Genomic DNA, 13562 nt, shown 5'->3' with positions numbered 1-13562 from the left:
GAGGAGAGAAGCCTACTCCCAGGTCTGTACTCTCATGGACATACATGGAGGTGCTCAGGTGCTTAAAGGACCCTGTAATGTTAGGCAGAAACAGACATTTTCTGTCCCACAAGTCCCACTCCCTGTTCAATAATATATTAAGCATCTATTTGTCCATTGCTTATTTTTCCCCATCAGTTTTTTTTGGGGGGAGAAGGGCATACCTGGAAATGCTCAGGGGTTACTTCTTACTCTGAAATCAGGAATAACTCCTGGCAGTGTTCTGGTGCCAGGAATAGAACCACAGGTTGGCCAGGTGCAGGGCAAACATCCTACTCTTCTTCTTTCTTCTTCTTCTTTCTTCTTCTTCTTCTTCTTCTTCTTCTTCTTCTTCTTCTTCTTCTTCTTCTTCTTCTTCTTCTTCTTCTTCTTCTTCTTCTTTCTTCTTTCTTCTTTCTTCTTCTTCTTTCTTCTTTCTTCTTCTTCTTCTTCTTCTTCTTCTTCTTCTTCTTCTTCTTCTTCTTCTTCTTCTTCTTCTTCTTCTTCTTCTTCTTCTTCTTCTTCTTCTTCTTCTTCTTCTTCTTTCCTTCTTTTCTTCTTCCTTCTCCTCCTCTTCTTCCTCCTCCTCTTCTTTCTCTTCCTCCTCCTTTTTTTGACAAATAGCTTCTGCTTACACACACACACACACACACACACACACACACACACAATTTCTCTAAACACTTTTATTAGCCTTTTATAGAGAAAGAAATGTACAGGCAGGAATGGTCCCTCTGACTTCAGCTGGCCTGTGTGTGGTCAGTGCTTCATTTTTTATCTGAACTAGTCCTCCATAGATCTGGCTTCATAGGTCTGTGCAGCCACTCAGAGTGTAATTTTGGATGAACTTTTCTTTGGGGGGGGGTGGGCCACACCTGGCTGTGCTCAGGGATTACTCCTGGCTATCTGCTCAGAAATAGCTCTTGGCAGGCACAGGGGACCATATGGGATGCCGGGATTCGAACCAACTACCTTAGGTCCTGGATTGGCTGCTTGCAAGGCAAATTCCGCTGTGCTATCTCTCCTGCCCCCAGAGTGTAATTTTGGAAAAAAACTTCTGCTTCTCTGGGCAGAGTTGTTGTAAACACCAGAGTCTGATCTGCCCCTGGGAGATGAGAAAGAAAGAAAAAAGGCAAGGATGTAGTAGAGATAGAAGGCAGGGGAGAGAGGAGATAGGGGATACTCCTTCCTCACTATAGAAGGTCTTGGGATGATCCACCTATTAGTTTGTTTGTTTTGGGGCTACACTCAGTGATACTCGAGAATTACTCCTGGCTCTGTGCTCAGGGATCACTTCTGATGGCTTAGGGGACCAAACAGTACTGAGTATCAAGCCTATTTTATTGATCTGAGGATCTGTTTTTATTCCAATACAATGCTGTTTTGATAACTATTGCTTTGTAGTATAGTTTAAAACTGGGGAAAGTAATCCCTCTCATATTATTTTCCCCAAGGATTGCTTTAGCTATTTATGGGTGTTTATTATTATTTTTTTTTTGTGGTTTTTGGGTCACACCCGGCAGTGCTCAGGGGTTACTCCTGGCTCCATGCTCAGAAATTGCTCCTGGCAGGCACGGGGGACCATATGGGATGCTGGGATTCGAACCGATGACCTCTTGCATGAAAGGCAAACGCCTTACCTCCATGCTATCTCTCCAGCCCCGGGTGTTTATTATTTTAAATGAATTTCAGAAGTGTTTGATCCACTTCTTTGAAGAATTTCATGGGTATCTTTAGAGGGGCCACATTAAATCTGTTACAATGCTTTGGGGAGTATTGCCATTTTAATGATGTTAATCCTGCCAATCTATGAGTAGGGTATGTGTTTCCATTTCCACATGTCCTCTCATTTCTTAAAGCAGGGTTTTATAGTTTTTTTTTTTCGGGCCACACCCGTTAGATGCTCAGGGGTTACTCCTGGCTAAGAGCTTAGAAATTGCCCCTGGCTTGAGGGGACCATATGGGACGCTGGGGGATCAAACCGTGGTCCTTCCTTGGCTAGTGCTTGCAAGGCAGACACCTTACCTCTAGCGCCACCTCACCGGCCCCTTATAGTTTTCTTTTATAGGTCCTTCACATATTTAGTAAAGTTGACTCCAAGATATTTGAGTTTGTGTGATACTAATGTGAATGGGCTTTTCTTCTCTCTCTTTCTCTTTCTCTCTCTTTCTCTCTCTTTCTTTCTCTCTTTCTCTCTTTCTTTCTCTCTTTCTTTCTTTCTTTCTTTCTTTCTTTCTTTCTTTCTTTCTTTCTTTCTTTCTTTCTTTCTTTCTTTCTTTCTTTCTTTCTTTCTTTCTTTCTTTCTTTCTCTCTTTCTTTCAATTTTTGGATTTTTGGGTTTTAGTAACCCCAGAAGTGCTCAGGGGTTACTCCTGGCTCTAGCTCAAAAATCGTTCCTGGCAGGCTCGGAGGACCATATGGGATGCCAGGATTCAAACCACCGTCCTTCTGCATGCAAGGCAAATGCCTTACCTCCATGCTATCTCTGGCCCTGGGCTTGTTTTCTTTCTTTCTTTTTTTTTTTTTTTGGTTTTTGGGTCACACCCAGCGGTGCTCAGGGGTTACTCCTCGCTGTCTGCTCAGAAATAGCTCCTGGCAGGCACGGGGGACCATATGGGACACCGGGATTCGAACCAACCACCTTTGGTCCTGGATCGGCTGCTTGCAAGGCAAACGCCGCTGTGCTATCTCTCCGGGCCCGGCTTGTTTTCTTTTTTTTTTTTTTTTTTTTTTTTTTTTTGGTTTTTGGGTCACACCTGGCAGTGCTCAGGGGTTATTCCTGGCTCCAGGCTCAGAAATTGCTCCTGGCAGGCACAGGGGACCATATGGGGCGCCGGGATTCGAACCGATGACCTCCTGCATGAAAGGCAAACGCCTTACCTCCATGCTATCTCTCCGGCCCCCCCGGCTTGTTTTCTTAATGTTCATTTCTTCTCTATCATTATTGGTGTATAAAAAGGCCATTGATTTTTGCGTGTTAATTTTGTAGCCTGCCACGTTGCTATATGAGTCTAGTGTTTCTAGAAGCTTTTTGTAAAGTCTTTAGGGTTTCCTAAATATAGTATCATGTCATCTGCAAACAGTGAGAGCTTGACTTCTTTCTTTCCTATCTTTTTGTTTTGTTTTGTTTTGTTTTGTTTTCGGCCACACCCTTTTGACACTCAGGGATTACTCCTGGCTAAGCGCTCAGAAATTGCCCCTGGCTTGGGGAGACCACATGGGACACCGGGGGATGGAACCGCGGTCCTTCCTTGGCTAGCGCTTGCAAGGCAGACACCTTACCTCTAGCGCCACCTCACCAGCCTCGGCTATCTGGATGCCCTTGATATCTTTTTCTTGCCTAATCGCTATAGCAAGGACTTCCAGTACTATGTTGAATAGGAGTGATCAGAGCGGACAGCCTTGTCCTGTACCAGAATTTAGAGAGAAGGCTTTTAGTTTTTCTCCATTGAGGATAATATTTGCCATTGGTTTGTGATAGATGGCCTTAAATATATTGAGAAATGGGGCCGGAGAGATAGCATGGAGGTAAGGCGTTTGCCTTTCATGCAGGAGGTCATCGGTTCAAATCCCGGCATCCCATATGGTCCCCCGTGCCAGCCAGGAGCAATTTCTGAGCCTGGAGCCAGGAATAACCCCTGAGCACTGCTGGGTGTGACCCAAAAACCAAAAAACCAAAAACCCAAAAACCAAAAAAAAAAAATATTGAGAAAGGTTTTCTTTCATTCTCATCTTGCTGAGAATTTTTATCAAAAATGGGTGTTGGACCTTATCAAATGCTTTCTATGCATCTATTGATATAATCATGTGGTTTTTATTTTTCTTGTTATTGATATTATGTATTATGTTGATAGAGTTATGGATGTTAAACCATCCTTGCATTCCTGGAATGAATTTACTTGGTGTCACAGATGAAACCTGGGTTGGCTACATGCAAGGCAAGCACCCCCTGTTGAGTTAAACACTGTGCTATCACTCAGACCCCCAACAAATCTCCTATTGGATGGGAACACTGAAGTGTGTATGTGACTATCTACACACATATGTATGTGTGAGCGTCTGTGGCCCTGCAGGTTCTCAGGTTAGGAATAGAGGCTGCACTGAGGAAAGGCTCCATCCCGAACACACTTAATCCCTGGATTAAAGCTCCAGCCATGTGGGTGGCCTCAACACAGTGTCATCAATGTTCTTTGCCCTAAAGCAACTTCAGAGAGAAACTTTTGACAGGGACTGGGGTCCCACAGCCAGCATTGGTCAGGGCTTACTCTTAGATCTGAGCTCAGGAATCACTCCTAGTGGGCACAGGGGACCATATGAGGTGCTGAGGATTGAACCCAGGTCAACCACCTGCAAGGCAAATAAATGCCCTACCCACTGTACTATATATAGCTCTGGTCCCTCAGACAGATATGTAAAGGAAACTAGTTAAAGAAGATAAGAGTAGGGACCAGAGGGGCCAGGTAGGTGGCGCTGGAGGTAAGGTGTCTGCCTTGCAAGCGCTAGCCAAGGAAGGACCGCGGTTCGATCCCCCAGCGTCCCATATGGTCCCCCCAAGCCAGGGGCGATTTCTGAGCACGTAGCCAGGAGTAACCCCTGAGCGTCAAACGGGTGTGGCCCAAAAAAAACCAAAAAAAAAAAAAAAAAAAGAGTAGGGGCCAGAGAGATAGCACTGCGGCCTTTGCCTTGCAAGCAGCCGACCCAGGACCTAAGGTGGTTGGTTCGAATCCCATATGGTCCCCTGTGCCTGCCAGGAGCTATTTCTGAGCAGATAGCCAGGAGTAACCAACCCCTGAGCACCGTCGGGTGTGGCCCAAAAACCAAAAAAAAAAAAAAAAAAGAAGAAGATAAGAGTAATTCTGTTTCTACCTTTGGAATCTTTTTCTTTTGTGATGTTGGGACTCAAACCCAGGGCTTTACTTAGTGAGGCAGACATTATTCCACTGGGTCACACTCCTACCCTTGGCCCTAATTTATTTTCTTTCCTTTTCTTTTCGGGCCAGTTATCAATGCTTACTTTTGGCTCTACTCTAATCTTGGCAGACTTGGGAACTGTATGGAATGCCAGGGATTGAACTCTACCTGGCTGTTGTGTATCTAAACATTTCCATGGGATTACTATGTTACTGATCCTACCCCGATCAGTGATTGTGCCCTATCCTAGGGTGTGACCTGGCATTCTGCTCCCGCCCTAGGGTGGTACCTGATTCTGATGTATAAAAGCAAGGATCTGTGGAAGGCAGGGGCTTTTTTCTGGGGCTGATTCTGGGGTTTTTGGCTTCAGCCATGTCCATGGAATAAAGCTGATACCTTCTGAAGCCTGACTGCCTGTTAGCTTTATGCCCACTGCATTCACCTCAGAACCGCTGGCTGAAGAGGTGACAGATGCGTGGTCCGAGCTGGAGGAGAAAGACCTCATCCTCCATCTCTCCATCAGTCAGTCCCATCAAGGGCTGATTGGCAACACCTGGCTACATGCAAGGCAAGTACCCTACCCACTGTACTACCACTCCTGCTCCAATGTTGTGTTTGTATTCAATCTCCCAATCAGAGAATCTTTGTAAAAGGCCCCTCTTCACTAGGCTGTGTTCCCCCATGAATAGAGTGAATGTCTCCACCCACATGGATCCTATTCAAATGCAGACAGCACATTCCAACTGTGGCTACTTTTTACTTTTTTTTTTTTTTGGCGGGGGAGCATACCCAGCAGCACTCAGGGGTTACTCCTGGCTCTGCACTCAGAAATCACTCCTGGCTTGGGGTATCATATGGGATGCCAGGGATTGAACCCACGTCTGTCCTGGGTCAGCCGCGTGCAAGGCAAATGCCCTACTACTCTGATACCACTCCGGCCCCCAACTGTGGTACTTTGAACAATAGCAAATCAAGGAGAGGGGAAAAGGATGAGGGGAAGAGCTGGGGAGTGGAAAGGACTTGGGGCAGCCTGCTTCAGATGCGGTGATAGGTGCAGAGATCTGAGTGACAAAAAGAGGGTCTAGGTACAGGGACTGTCATGGCAGAGGCCCTGGAACAGGAATGTCTGTGCCCTGATAGAGGGTACCCTGAGGTTCCTCCTCAAGGCTCTGCCACTCCCCAGGTAGTGTCACTCCCTCCAGATCCTTAGTGACCACCTGCCCATCTGTGTGTGCCTCCCAGGGCTTACCCTCCTGCCAGAGAGGCCCTTGGCACCAACACTGCCTGTTCTTGGCATACCAGGTCCCTCCCAGCAGTCCTCGGGGCAGGTGCCAGGACTGTCCTTACCTTTGATGAGAAAACAGCAGAGAGCTAATACACTCAGCCCATCTCACCAGCTTGGACAGGGAGGAATTTGCCCTTTGAATCTGGTCTATCTTCCTAACCACCATCATATGATCATAGCAGCCCAAATTCACCAAAGCCCATCACAGTACCATCTCCCTCAGCCCAGGACTTGCCTCTCCTCCCGTGCTCAGCCACTAACACCACTGTCCCCCACAGTCTGGGACCTGTGGTGGTGGCACTGGCAGAAGCCACTGGAGCTGTGCTTCAAATCCTCACTGCCCTGGCCCTGACACCCCCCCCCCCACTCTGTGGCCTGCATGATCCAGCTAGGATGTGGGTAGAGAAAGAGGGTAGAGGAGCAGACAAAGTCCATCCACCCTGGGACAGCCCACTTGGAAGGCTGCTGTCAGCTTTGGAGAGTCCCCCAGATCAGGAAGGCAGAGCAAGGAGAGAGGAGCCCCTGCATCCTGGAAGGGTTCAGAGCGGCCTGCCCTGGGCACTGAGCTGCCAGCGTTTCTGCTTCCAAGTTCTTCCCGGCTCCCATTCCCTGCTGCTTCGGGGAAGTGCCCCCATCCGGTCACCCTGCCTGTTTTCCAGATCCTTGAATAAATAATTTAGTTTTTGAACTGGTGCCAGCTCCCCTCAGCCCCGTGCTGTGAGGTGCTATTGGCCAGACAGTAAACGTCACTGGTCACCAGCTCTGTCCTGGCCCGGCATCACAGGACCTGTCCTGGTAGGACCTCCAGGTCACTTGGTCCAGACCCCTTCCTGCCCTGCCCACTCGCCTGGACACCTCCGCTCCAGCAACTCTAAAACCACTTTACTTAACTTGCTCACCTGGACGCTTGTGACAGGGTCATGATGACCCCCGAAGCCTCACCACTGGGGGTCCCTCCGTCTTCCTTTACCACGACCTACCTTCCATCAAGAACTCCTGTACCACCGTGTCATGCCACAGAGTCACCTGGCATGTCACCGGTGGCTCGAGATGCCCTGCGATTGCCCTATCTATCCTACGGCAGCATGCCACCTCCGCCATCCCCGAGATCGTGTCACGGCACATCCCGTCATCGCCACCCACCTCTGCTCCCTCGTGCTCCTGTCACCACCGTCACCCAAGAGCCCCGTCATCCTCAGGGGGGGACGCCCAATCAGCCCCCTCCATCCCTGGCATCTCTTCAGGCCGCCGTGGTCCAGGCTCTGCCACCCCGGGGTCGCATCACTCCAGAGAGGGACGGGGGTCCCCCAGCCCCCTTTCCGGTCCCACCCCGGCAGCCCCCTGCGACTTGTCCCCGGCTCTTCCAGCCACCCACCCGCGGGCGCCCTGGCCCCGGGGCCGCAGAGGGCGCGGCGTCAAGGACAGCGCAGGCCGGCCGAGGGGCGGGGCCGAGCCGGCCGCTTTTTTATGAATGGGGCGCGGGCGGCGCGAGGCCTCATTACTATGCAGCGCACCGCGCGCTGCGCCCCGGCGGCCGCGCCCATTGGCTGAGCGCGCCGTGACGTCACGGGCGCGGTGGCCGGGGGCGGGGCGGAGTGACTCACGCCTCCCTCTCCCGCGGCCGCGGGGGCTTCTCGGGGTCCGCGCACACACCGGAGCCGCCCGGACCCGAGCAGAACCCTTCCCGCGGCCCGGCCACGCGTGCTCCTGCCTGCGAGGTGAGTGCAGAGCGGAGACCTACTTACCTGCCGCGGGGCCCCCCAGCAGCCCGGAGGAGCTCAGGGATGCTGGAGCGCTGGGCCCCGCCGTGGGGCTTCCTCTCAACCCACCCCCGGGGTCAGATTTGGGGATCTTAGGCGGGCATCGTTTGGGGGAACCTAGCTGAGCACTGGGATAGGCACCTGAGGCCCAGGAGAGGGCTGAGGTCGTCCGAGATGCGATCGGGCCAGCAGGAGGCGTCCAGGGCCGCCACCCGGCTCCCCAATTGGAGGAGAGGGGGTCTAACTTCTTGGAACTCAGATGTCCGGGCTGACCGGAGGGGTGAGACCGACCCAAGACCCAGCTGTCCAGGTAGAAGTGGGCGGGGGGTCTGACTTAGGGATCCAGATTTTCAGCAGAGAGGAGTGATGCTCAGAATACAAGGCAAGACCAGGCAAGACCTGACAAGGGGCTGGCTTGGAGGATGCACACAGAAGTCTGGGCCGGACTGGTTCGTGTCAGGGTCGCAGGGGTGAATGTCCAGGGCTTGTTAGCCGAGGAGGGCAGCGGTAGCTTCACGCATATTCCTTGTGACGGGGGGGGGGGGGGAGGGATCTTCAGGCTCGTGAGGGGTTTAGGGAGCCTCAGAAATTGAGTGTCATCCTATGGAAAGCGAGCAGAGTCATGAGATATTTCCCTCCCCCAGTCTGGTGCCTTCCCCGGCATCTTCTGGATCCTAGAGCACCCTCCACCCACTAGAATTCAAAGCTTCCTTTGATTCTTCTGGGTCACACACGTGGGAGAAAGGGGCCTGCAGGACCCGGAACCGGAAGGGAGAGACGGATAGAGAGACAGACAGGCAGACAGACAGACAGACAGAGACAGGGCGAGAGAGAGACAGACAGAGACAGACAGGGAGAGAGAGACAGACAGACAGAGACAAACAGGGAGAGAGAGACACAGACAGACAGACAGACAAGAGTCGTTCTGCCAGAGACAGCCTACTGGCCTGGGCCTGGAGAGCACCAAAGGAAGGAGTCCTGGGTATGAATCCTGAGATGAGGCAGGGGCACCCACGCACAAAAACTGAGGGATTCAGGGCCGGAGTGATAGCACAGCAGTAGGACATTTGCCTTGCACGCAGACTATCTGGGACAGAGTCAGGTTCAGTCCCTGGCATCCCATATGGTCCCCCTAGCCAGGAGCAATTTCTGACCGTAGAGCCAAAAGTAACCCCTGAGCACCATCGGGTGTGGCTCAAAAGAAAAAAAAAATCCTAAAGGATGCTTCCCGGTAGCCTGAGGGCTAGCTCATCACCTCCCCCCCCCCCTTTCTGGCTACGTCCAGCTCTGCAGCTTCTCACAGGCCTTTCTCCTACAGGTACCATGATGTGGGGTGCAGGCGGCCCCCTGGCCTGGCTCTCTGCAGGCCCAGGAAGCATTAACCTGAGCAGCGTGGGTTCAGCAGAGGGGTCCACAGGCCCGGCAGCCCCGCTACCAACCCCAACGGCCTGGGATGTAGTGCTGTGCATCTCGGGCACCCTGGTGTCCTGCGAGAACGCGCTGGTAGTGGCGATCATCGTGGGCACTCCTGCCTTCCGTGCGCCCATGTTCCTGCTGGTGGGCAGTCTGGCCGTGGCTGACCTGATGGCGGGCCTAGGTCTGGTCCTGCACTTTGCTGCCAATTTCTGCATCGGCTCAGCAGAGATGAACCTGGTGCTGGTCGGGGTGCTGGCGATGGCCTTCACGGCCAGCATTGGCAGCTTACTGGCCATCACTATCGACCGTTACCTTTCTCTGTACAACGCCCTCACCTACTACTCGGAGACCACGGTGACGCGGACCCACGTGATGCTGGCCCTCGTGTGGGGCGGCGCCTTGGGCCTGGGGCTGCTGCCTGTGCTAGCCTGGAACTGCCTCGATGCCCCCATCACATGTGGCGTGGTGTATCCACTCTCCAAGAACCATCTGGTGGTCCTGGCCGTGGCCTTCTTCATGGTGTTTGGCATCATGCTGCAGCTCTATGCCCAGATCTGCCGCATCGTCTGCCGCCATGCCCAGCAGATTGCCCTCCAGCGGCACCTGCTGCCTGCCTCCCACTATGTGGCCACCCGCAAGGGCATCGCCACACTGGCCGTGGTGCTGGGCGCCTTTGCCGCCTGCTGGCTTCCTTTCACCGTCTACTGCCTCCTGGGTGATGCCCAGTCCCCACGCCTCTATACCTATCTCACCCTGCTTCCTGCCACCTATAACTCCATGATCAACCCCATCATCTACGCCTTCCGCAACCAGGACGTGCAGAAGGTGCTATGGGCCATCTGCTGCTGCTGCTCCTCTTCCAAAATCCACTTTCGATCCCGTTCTCCCAGTGATGTCTAGCGGCGTGACCCTTGGTGACCCTTAGCCCCGATCACTACAGAATGCCAGGAAGATAGGTCCTTCGGAGCTTTGTTCCAAACCCCCAAGACCCAGCTGGTTCTGGAGTTCTAGGAATGGGGTGTTTCACAGGAGGCTGTCTAGATCCCTGTAGGGCCAGCTGGCTCCAAGGTTCTTGAATGTTCAAGTGGTTAGGGTTCCGTTCAAAAAAAGTCCCACAGCCCAGCTGGCTTGCAGTTCCTGAATGCTGCCTGGGCATTTTACAGTGCCATTCCAAGTCCCTGATCTTGTCCCATCCTTGACCTTGACCATGTCACTTTACTTTTGAGTTTGAAAGCTACTGAAGAGTCAGAGAGGTTAGTCCTCAGTTGCGGGGCTAGGGCAAAGACAGACCTGTATATATGTGCACATACAGATGATTTATTATTTATTTATTTATCTATTTATTTATGGGTGGCAAAGGGAATAAAGAGACCCACACCTTGAAATTCAGGCCATTCCAGGGTACCCTCCAGTCCCACACCCCCATATCTGACCTCAGTTCCTAGAGGGGGAAATGGGAGAAAGAAAAAACTACATATTTTGTTATTGTTTTTGCTTATTTTTTATCAAAGAGATCATAGAAACCAGAGCCTTCTCCCCAGGCCCGCCCCCAACGGGTTTGCAGGAGGAACACACCAGCCTCTGGTTTTTTATTTTTTTAAGAAGCCATTACCTGAGCAACCAAGAATTCCTCTGCGCTGGGGGCCGGCTGCCCTCTGGTGGCCATTTTGGGGAACTGCAGCCCGGCCAACCAGCCGGGATCAGGATGTGCAAACCCCAACCCCATTCCTGCCTCACCTCCAGCACCACAGCCACGGCCTGGGAGCCAGGCTTCACCCTGCGGTGCCCTTGAGGAGCCAGGGCATGAGCCAACACCTAACCCCTCTGCCAACTGGGGTATGGTCCCCAGTGCATTCCCTATTCCTGTCCCTGGCCCAGCCCACAATAAAAAATGATTTTGTGATAGCCATGTTTCTGTCTTCTAATGGAAGAGAAGGTGGATTGGGGACTGGTCTGCCTGGGAAAAGCCTAAAATGAAAGGATCAGGCTGGCTTTAGGGATCTTTGGGGGGACTCCTTAGACCTGGAGATCCAGGGTGAAGGATGACTTGGCAGGTAACCAGACTCAGGATGCCAAGCTCACTACTCAGAGCCAAGTGCTACCAGGCCAGGACCCTATCTTCCTTTGGGGACAGCATGCAGGAATCTGTGGGGAGTGAAGGTTCCCACATTTTGCCCACAGTAATCTTAGTTGGGGGATTTGACATGAAATATTTACTCAACAAGTCAGCCTGTTTAGTAATGGCTGTTTTATTGTATGCGATGTAAATTACATGTGTTGCCACATCTATGCCTAATGAGGACTCATGGGCCCAGGGAAGAGCTTTCATATTTCATACATGAGAAAAGGGGTTGAGAGAGGGTCAGTGACTGTCCCAAGGTCACACAGGTAGAAAATGACAGAATCAGGGTTCAGACTGGGAAGTTTTTTCCAGAACATGTGCTCTCCCCCTTTTCTCCCTTCCTAAGTATGATAGAGTCTGGTCATTATGCCTCTTCTTCTTCTTCTTCTTTTTTTTTTTTTTTTTTTTGGTTTTTGGGCCATACCTGGCAGTGCTCAGGGGTTACTCCTGGCTGTCTGCTCAGAAATAGCTCCTGGCAGGCACGGGGGACCATATGGGACACCGGGATTCGAACCAACCACCTTTGGTCCTGGATCGGCTGCTTGCAAAGCAAACGCCGCTGTGCTAGCTCTCCGGGCCCTCATTATGCCTCTTCTTGTTTTTGTTTTGGGCTACACCAAGTTGTGCTAAGGGCTTACTCCTGGCTCTGTGCTCAGGAGCCATTTCTGGTAGGGTTCACGAGATATGTGATGCTGGGATCAAACTGGGATGAACTGTATGCAAGGTAAGTGCCCTACCTGTTGTGGTCTCAACTGGGAATGTTTCCTGGGTACAGAACCAGGAGTAACCCCTGAACTTCTCCAGCTGTGGCCCCCCCCCAAAAAAAAAAGAATAAAAAAAATCTGTTCACCTGGATGTAGAGCACAGGGGTTAAGGCACTTGCCTGGCACTTGTGGTTGGATTCCCTGCATCCTATAAGGTTTCCTGAGCATTGCCAGAAGTGATCCCTGAGTGAAGAGCCAAGTGTGACCTCTCTAACCTGTAGGTTCAGAGTGTGACTAATAGGAAACTGGCTTAACAAGTCTCAAGGTAGTCTCTAAATCTAGGGGTGAGCCTCAGTATGTCCATCTGATCTGCCCATTGTACAGAGGGAGAGATTAAGGACCAGAGAAGAGCAGATACTTGCTCACATGGCCCTGGATTCTCTAAGCTGGGAGGCAGGCCCCTCCCTTTCCCTGGCTGGAGCACTGGATATCTGGAATTCTGCCCAGCACCAAACATATTCCTGCTTCTCCTTCAAGCTTTGGGATGGACTCAAAGATGGGGGATGCAGACCTGGACTAAGCCCCACACAGCCATGCTGCAGCATAAAGTGGGGAGGCCAGAGTAAGCCTTTCCCTGTCTCTCTGGGAATCTCCCTGCCTGGCTTCCGTGGGCCCTCTGCCACTTTGGCTACACAGATAATAGACAGGATCCTGCTCTCCCCAATATTCCACATGGAAGTTGAGGTCTGTCTGGTGCCTACCCACTGCTGTTCCCATGAGCAGTTCAAAGTCATACAAGGAGAAGATCCTCAAGCCTAAAGCCAGAGCTCTGTAAAGCCAGAAAGGAGTGCCTGAGTATGGGGTGATCTTGGAACGAGGGTGCCCAGGATGTCTTGATGAGAGCTGACCTTTCATTTGCTGTAAGTCACAAGGAATTCAACTGGAACGTTTGGTTATTTGGGGGGGGGGGGGAATAAAGAGGGACGGATTTGTGGCCCATGCAGTGCCATGTTGGGGACTGAACCAGGACTGACCACATGCAAAACAAGTGCTTAAAAGCAAATGTCTCTGGCACTGAGCTGGGTGTGAGCCCAGGCAATGTGATTCCAAGGGAAATTTTTGGAAGTGATGGAATAGGCTTTCTTCAGAAAAAAAAACAAAACAGAAAAAGCAGGCAGAGAAGCAAGGATGGAAGGAGCCCTAGGCTGGGGAAAAGTTGGGATTCCCAGCTTCCTGTCCAGGCCTTTGACAAGGATGGAATAGAAAAGGCCTCCTTGCCGTTCCAACCAACTTCTCAGGGATCCCACCTAACACAACGGGGCCGTGACTTGTGCTTCTCACTCAGC

General features: G+C 51.6%; 1 protein-coding gene across 1 annotated transcript; it reads left to right on the top strand.

The window, feature by feature from the left end:
- The first annotated feature begins 7821 nt into the window (after nucleotides 1-7821).
- GPR3 (G protein-coupled receptor 3) lies at nucleotides 7822-11295 on the top strand. The gene is made up of 2 exons (XM_049774939.1): nucleotides 7822-7932; nucleotides 9293-11295. Exon 2 carries the CDS (start codon nucleotides 9298-9300, stop codon nucleotides 10288-10290), a length of 993 nt encoding a protein of 330 aa, XP_049630896.1. The 5' UTR covers nucleotides 7822-7932; nucleotides 9293-9297; the 3' UTR covers nucleotides 10291-11295.
- The last annotated feature ends 2267 nt before the right edge of the window (nucleotides 11296-13562 follow it).

Source organism: Suncus etruscus, chromosome 6, assembly GCF_024139225.1.
Source record: "Suncus etruscus isolate mSunEtr1 chromosome 6, mSunEtr1.pri.cur, whole genome shotgun sequence".
Lineage (NCBI taxonomy): Eukaryota > Metazoa > Chordata > Mammalia > Eulipotyphla > Soricidae > Suncus > Suncus etruscus.
This window is presented reverse-complemented; position numbering and strand designations above follow the sequence as displayed.

Coding starts and splice junctions, on each gene's coding strand:
- GPR3 (XM_049774939.1), top strand. CDS start 9,298: ATGATGTGGGGTGCAGGCGGCCCCCTGGCCTGGCTCTCTGCAGGCCCA.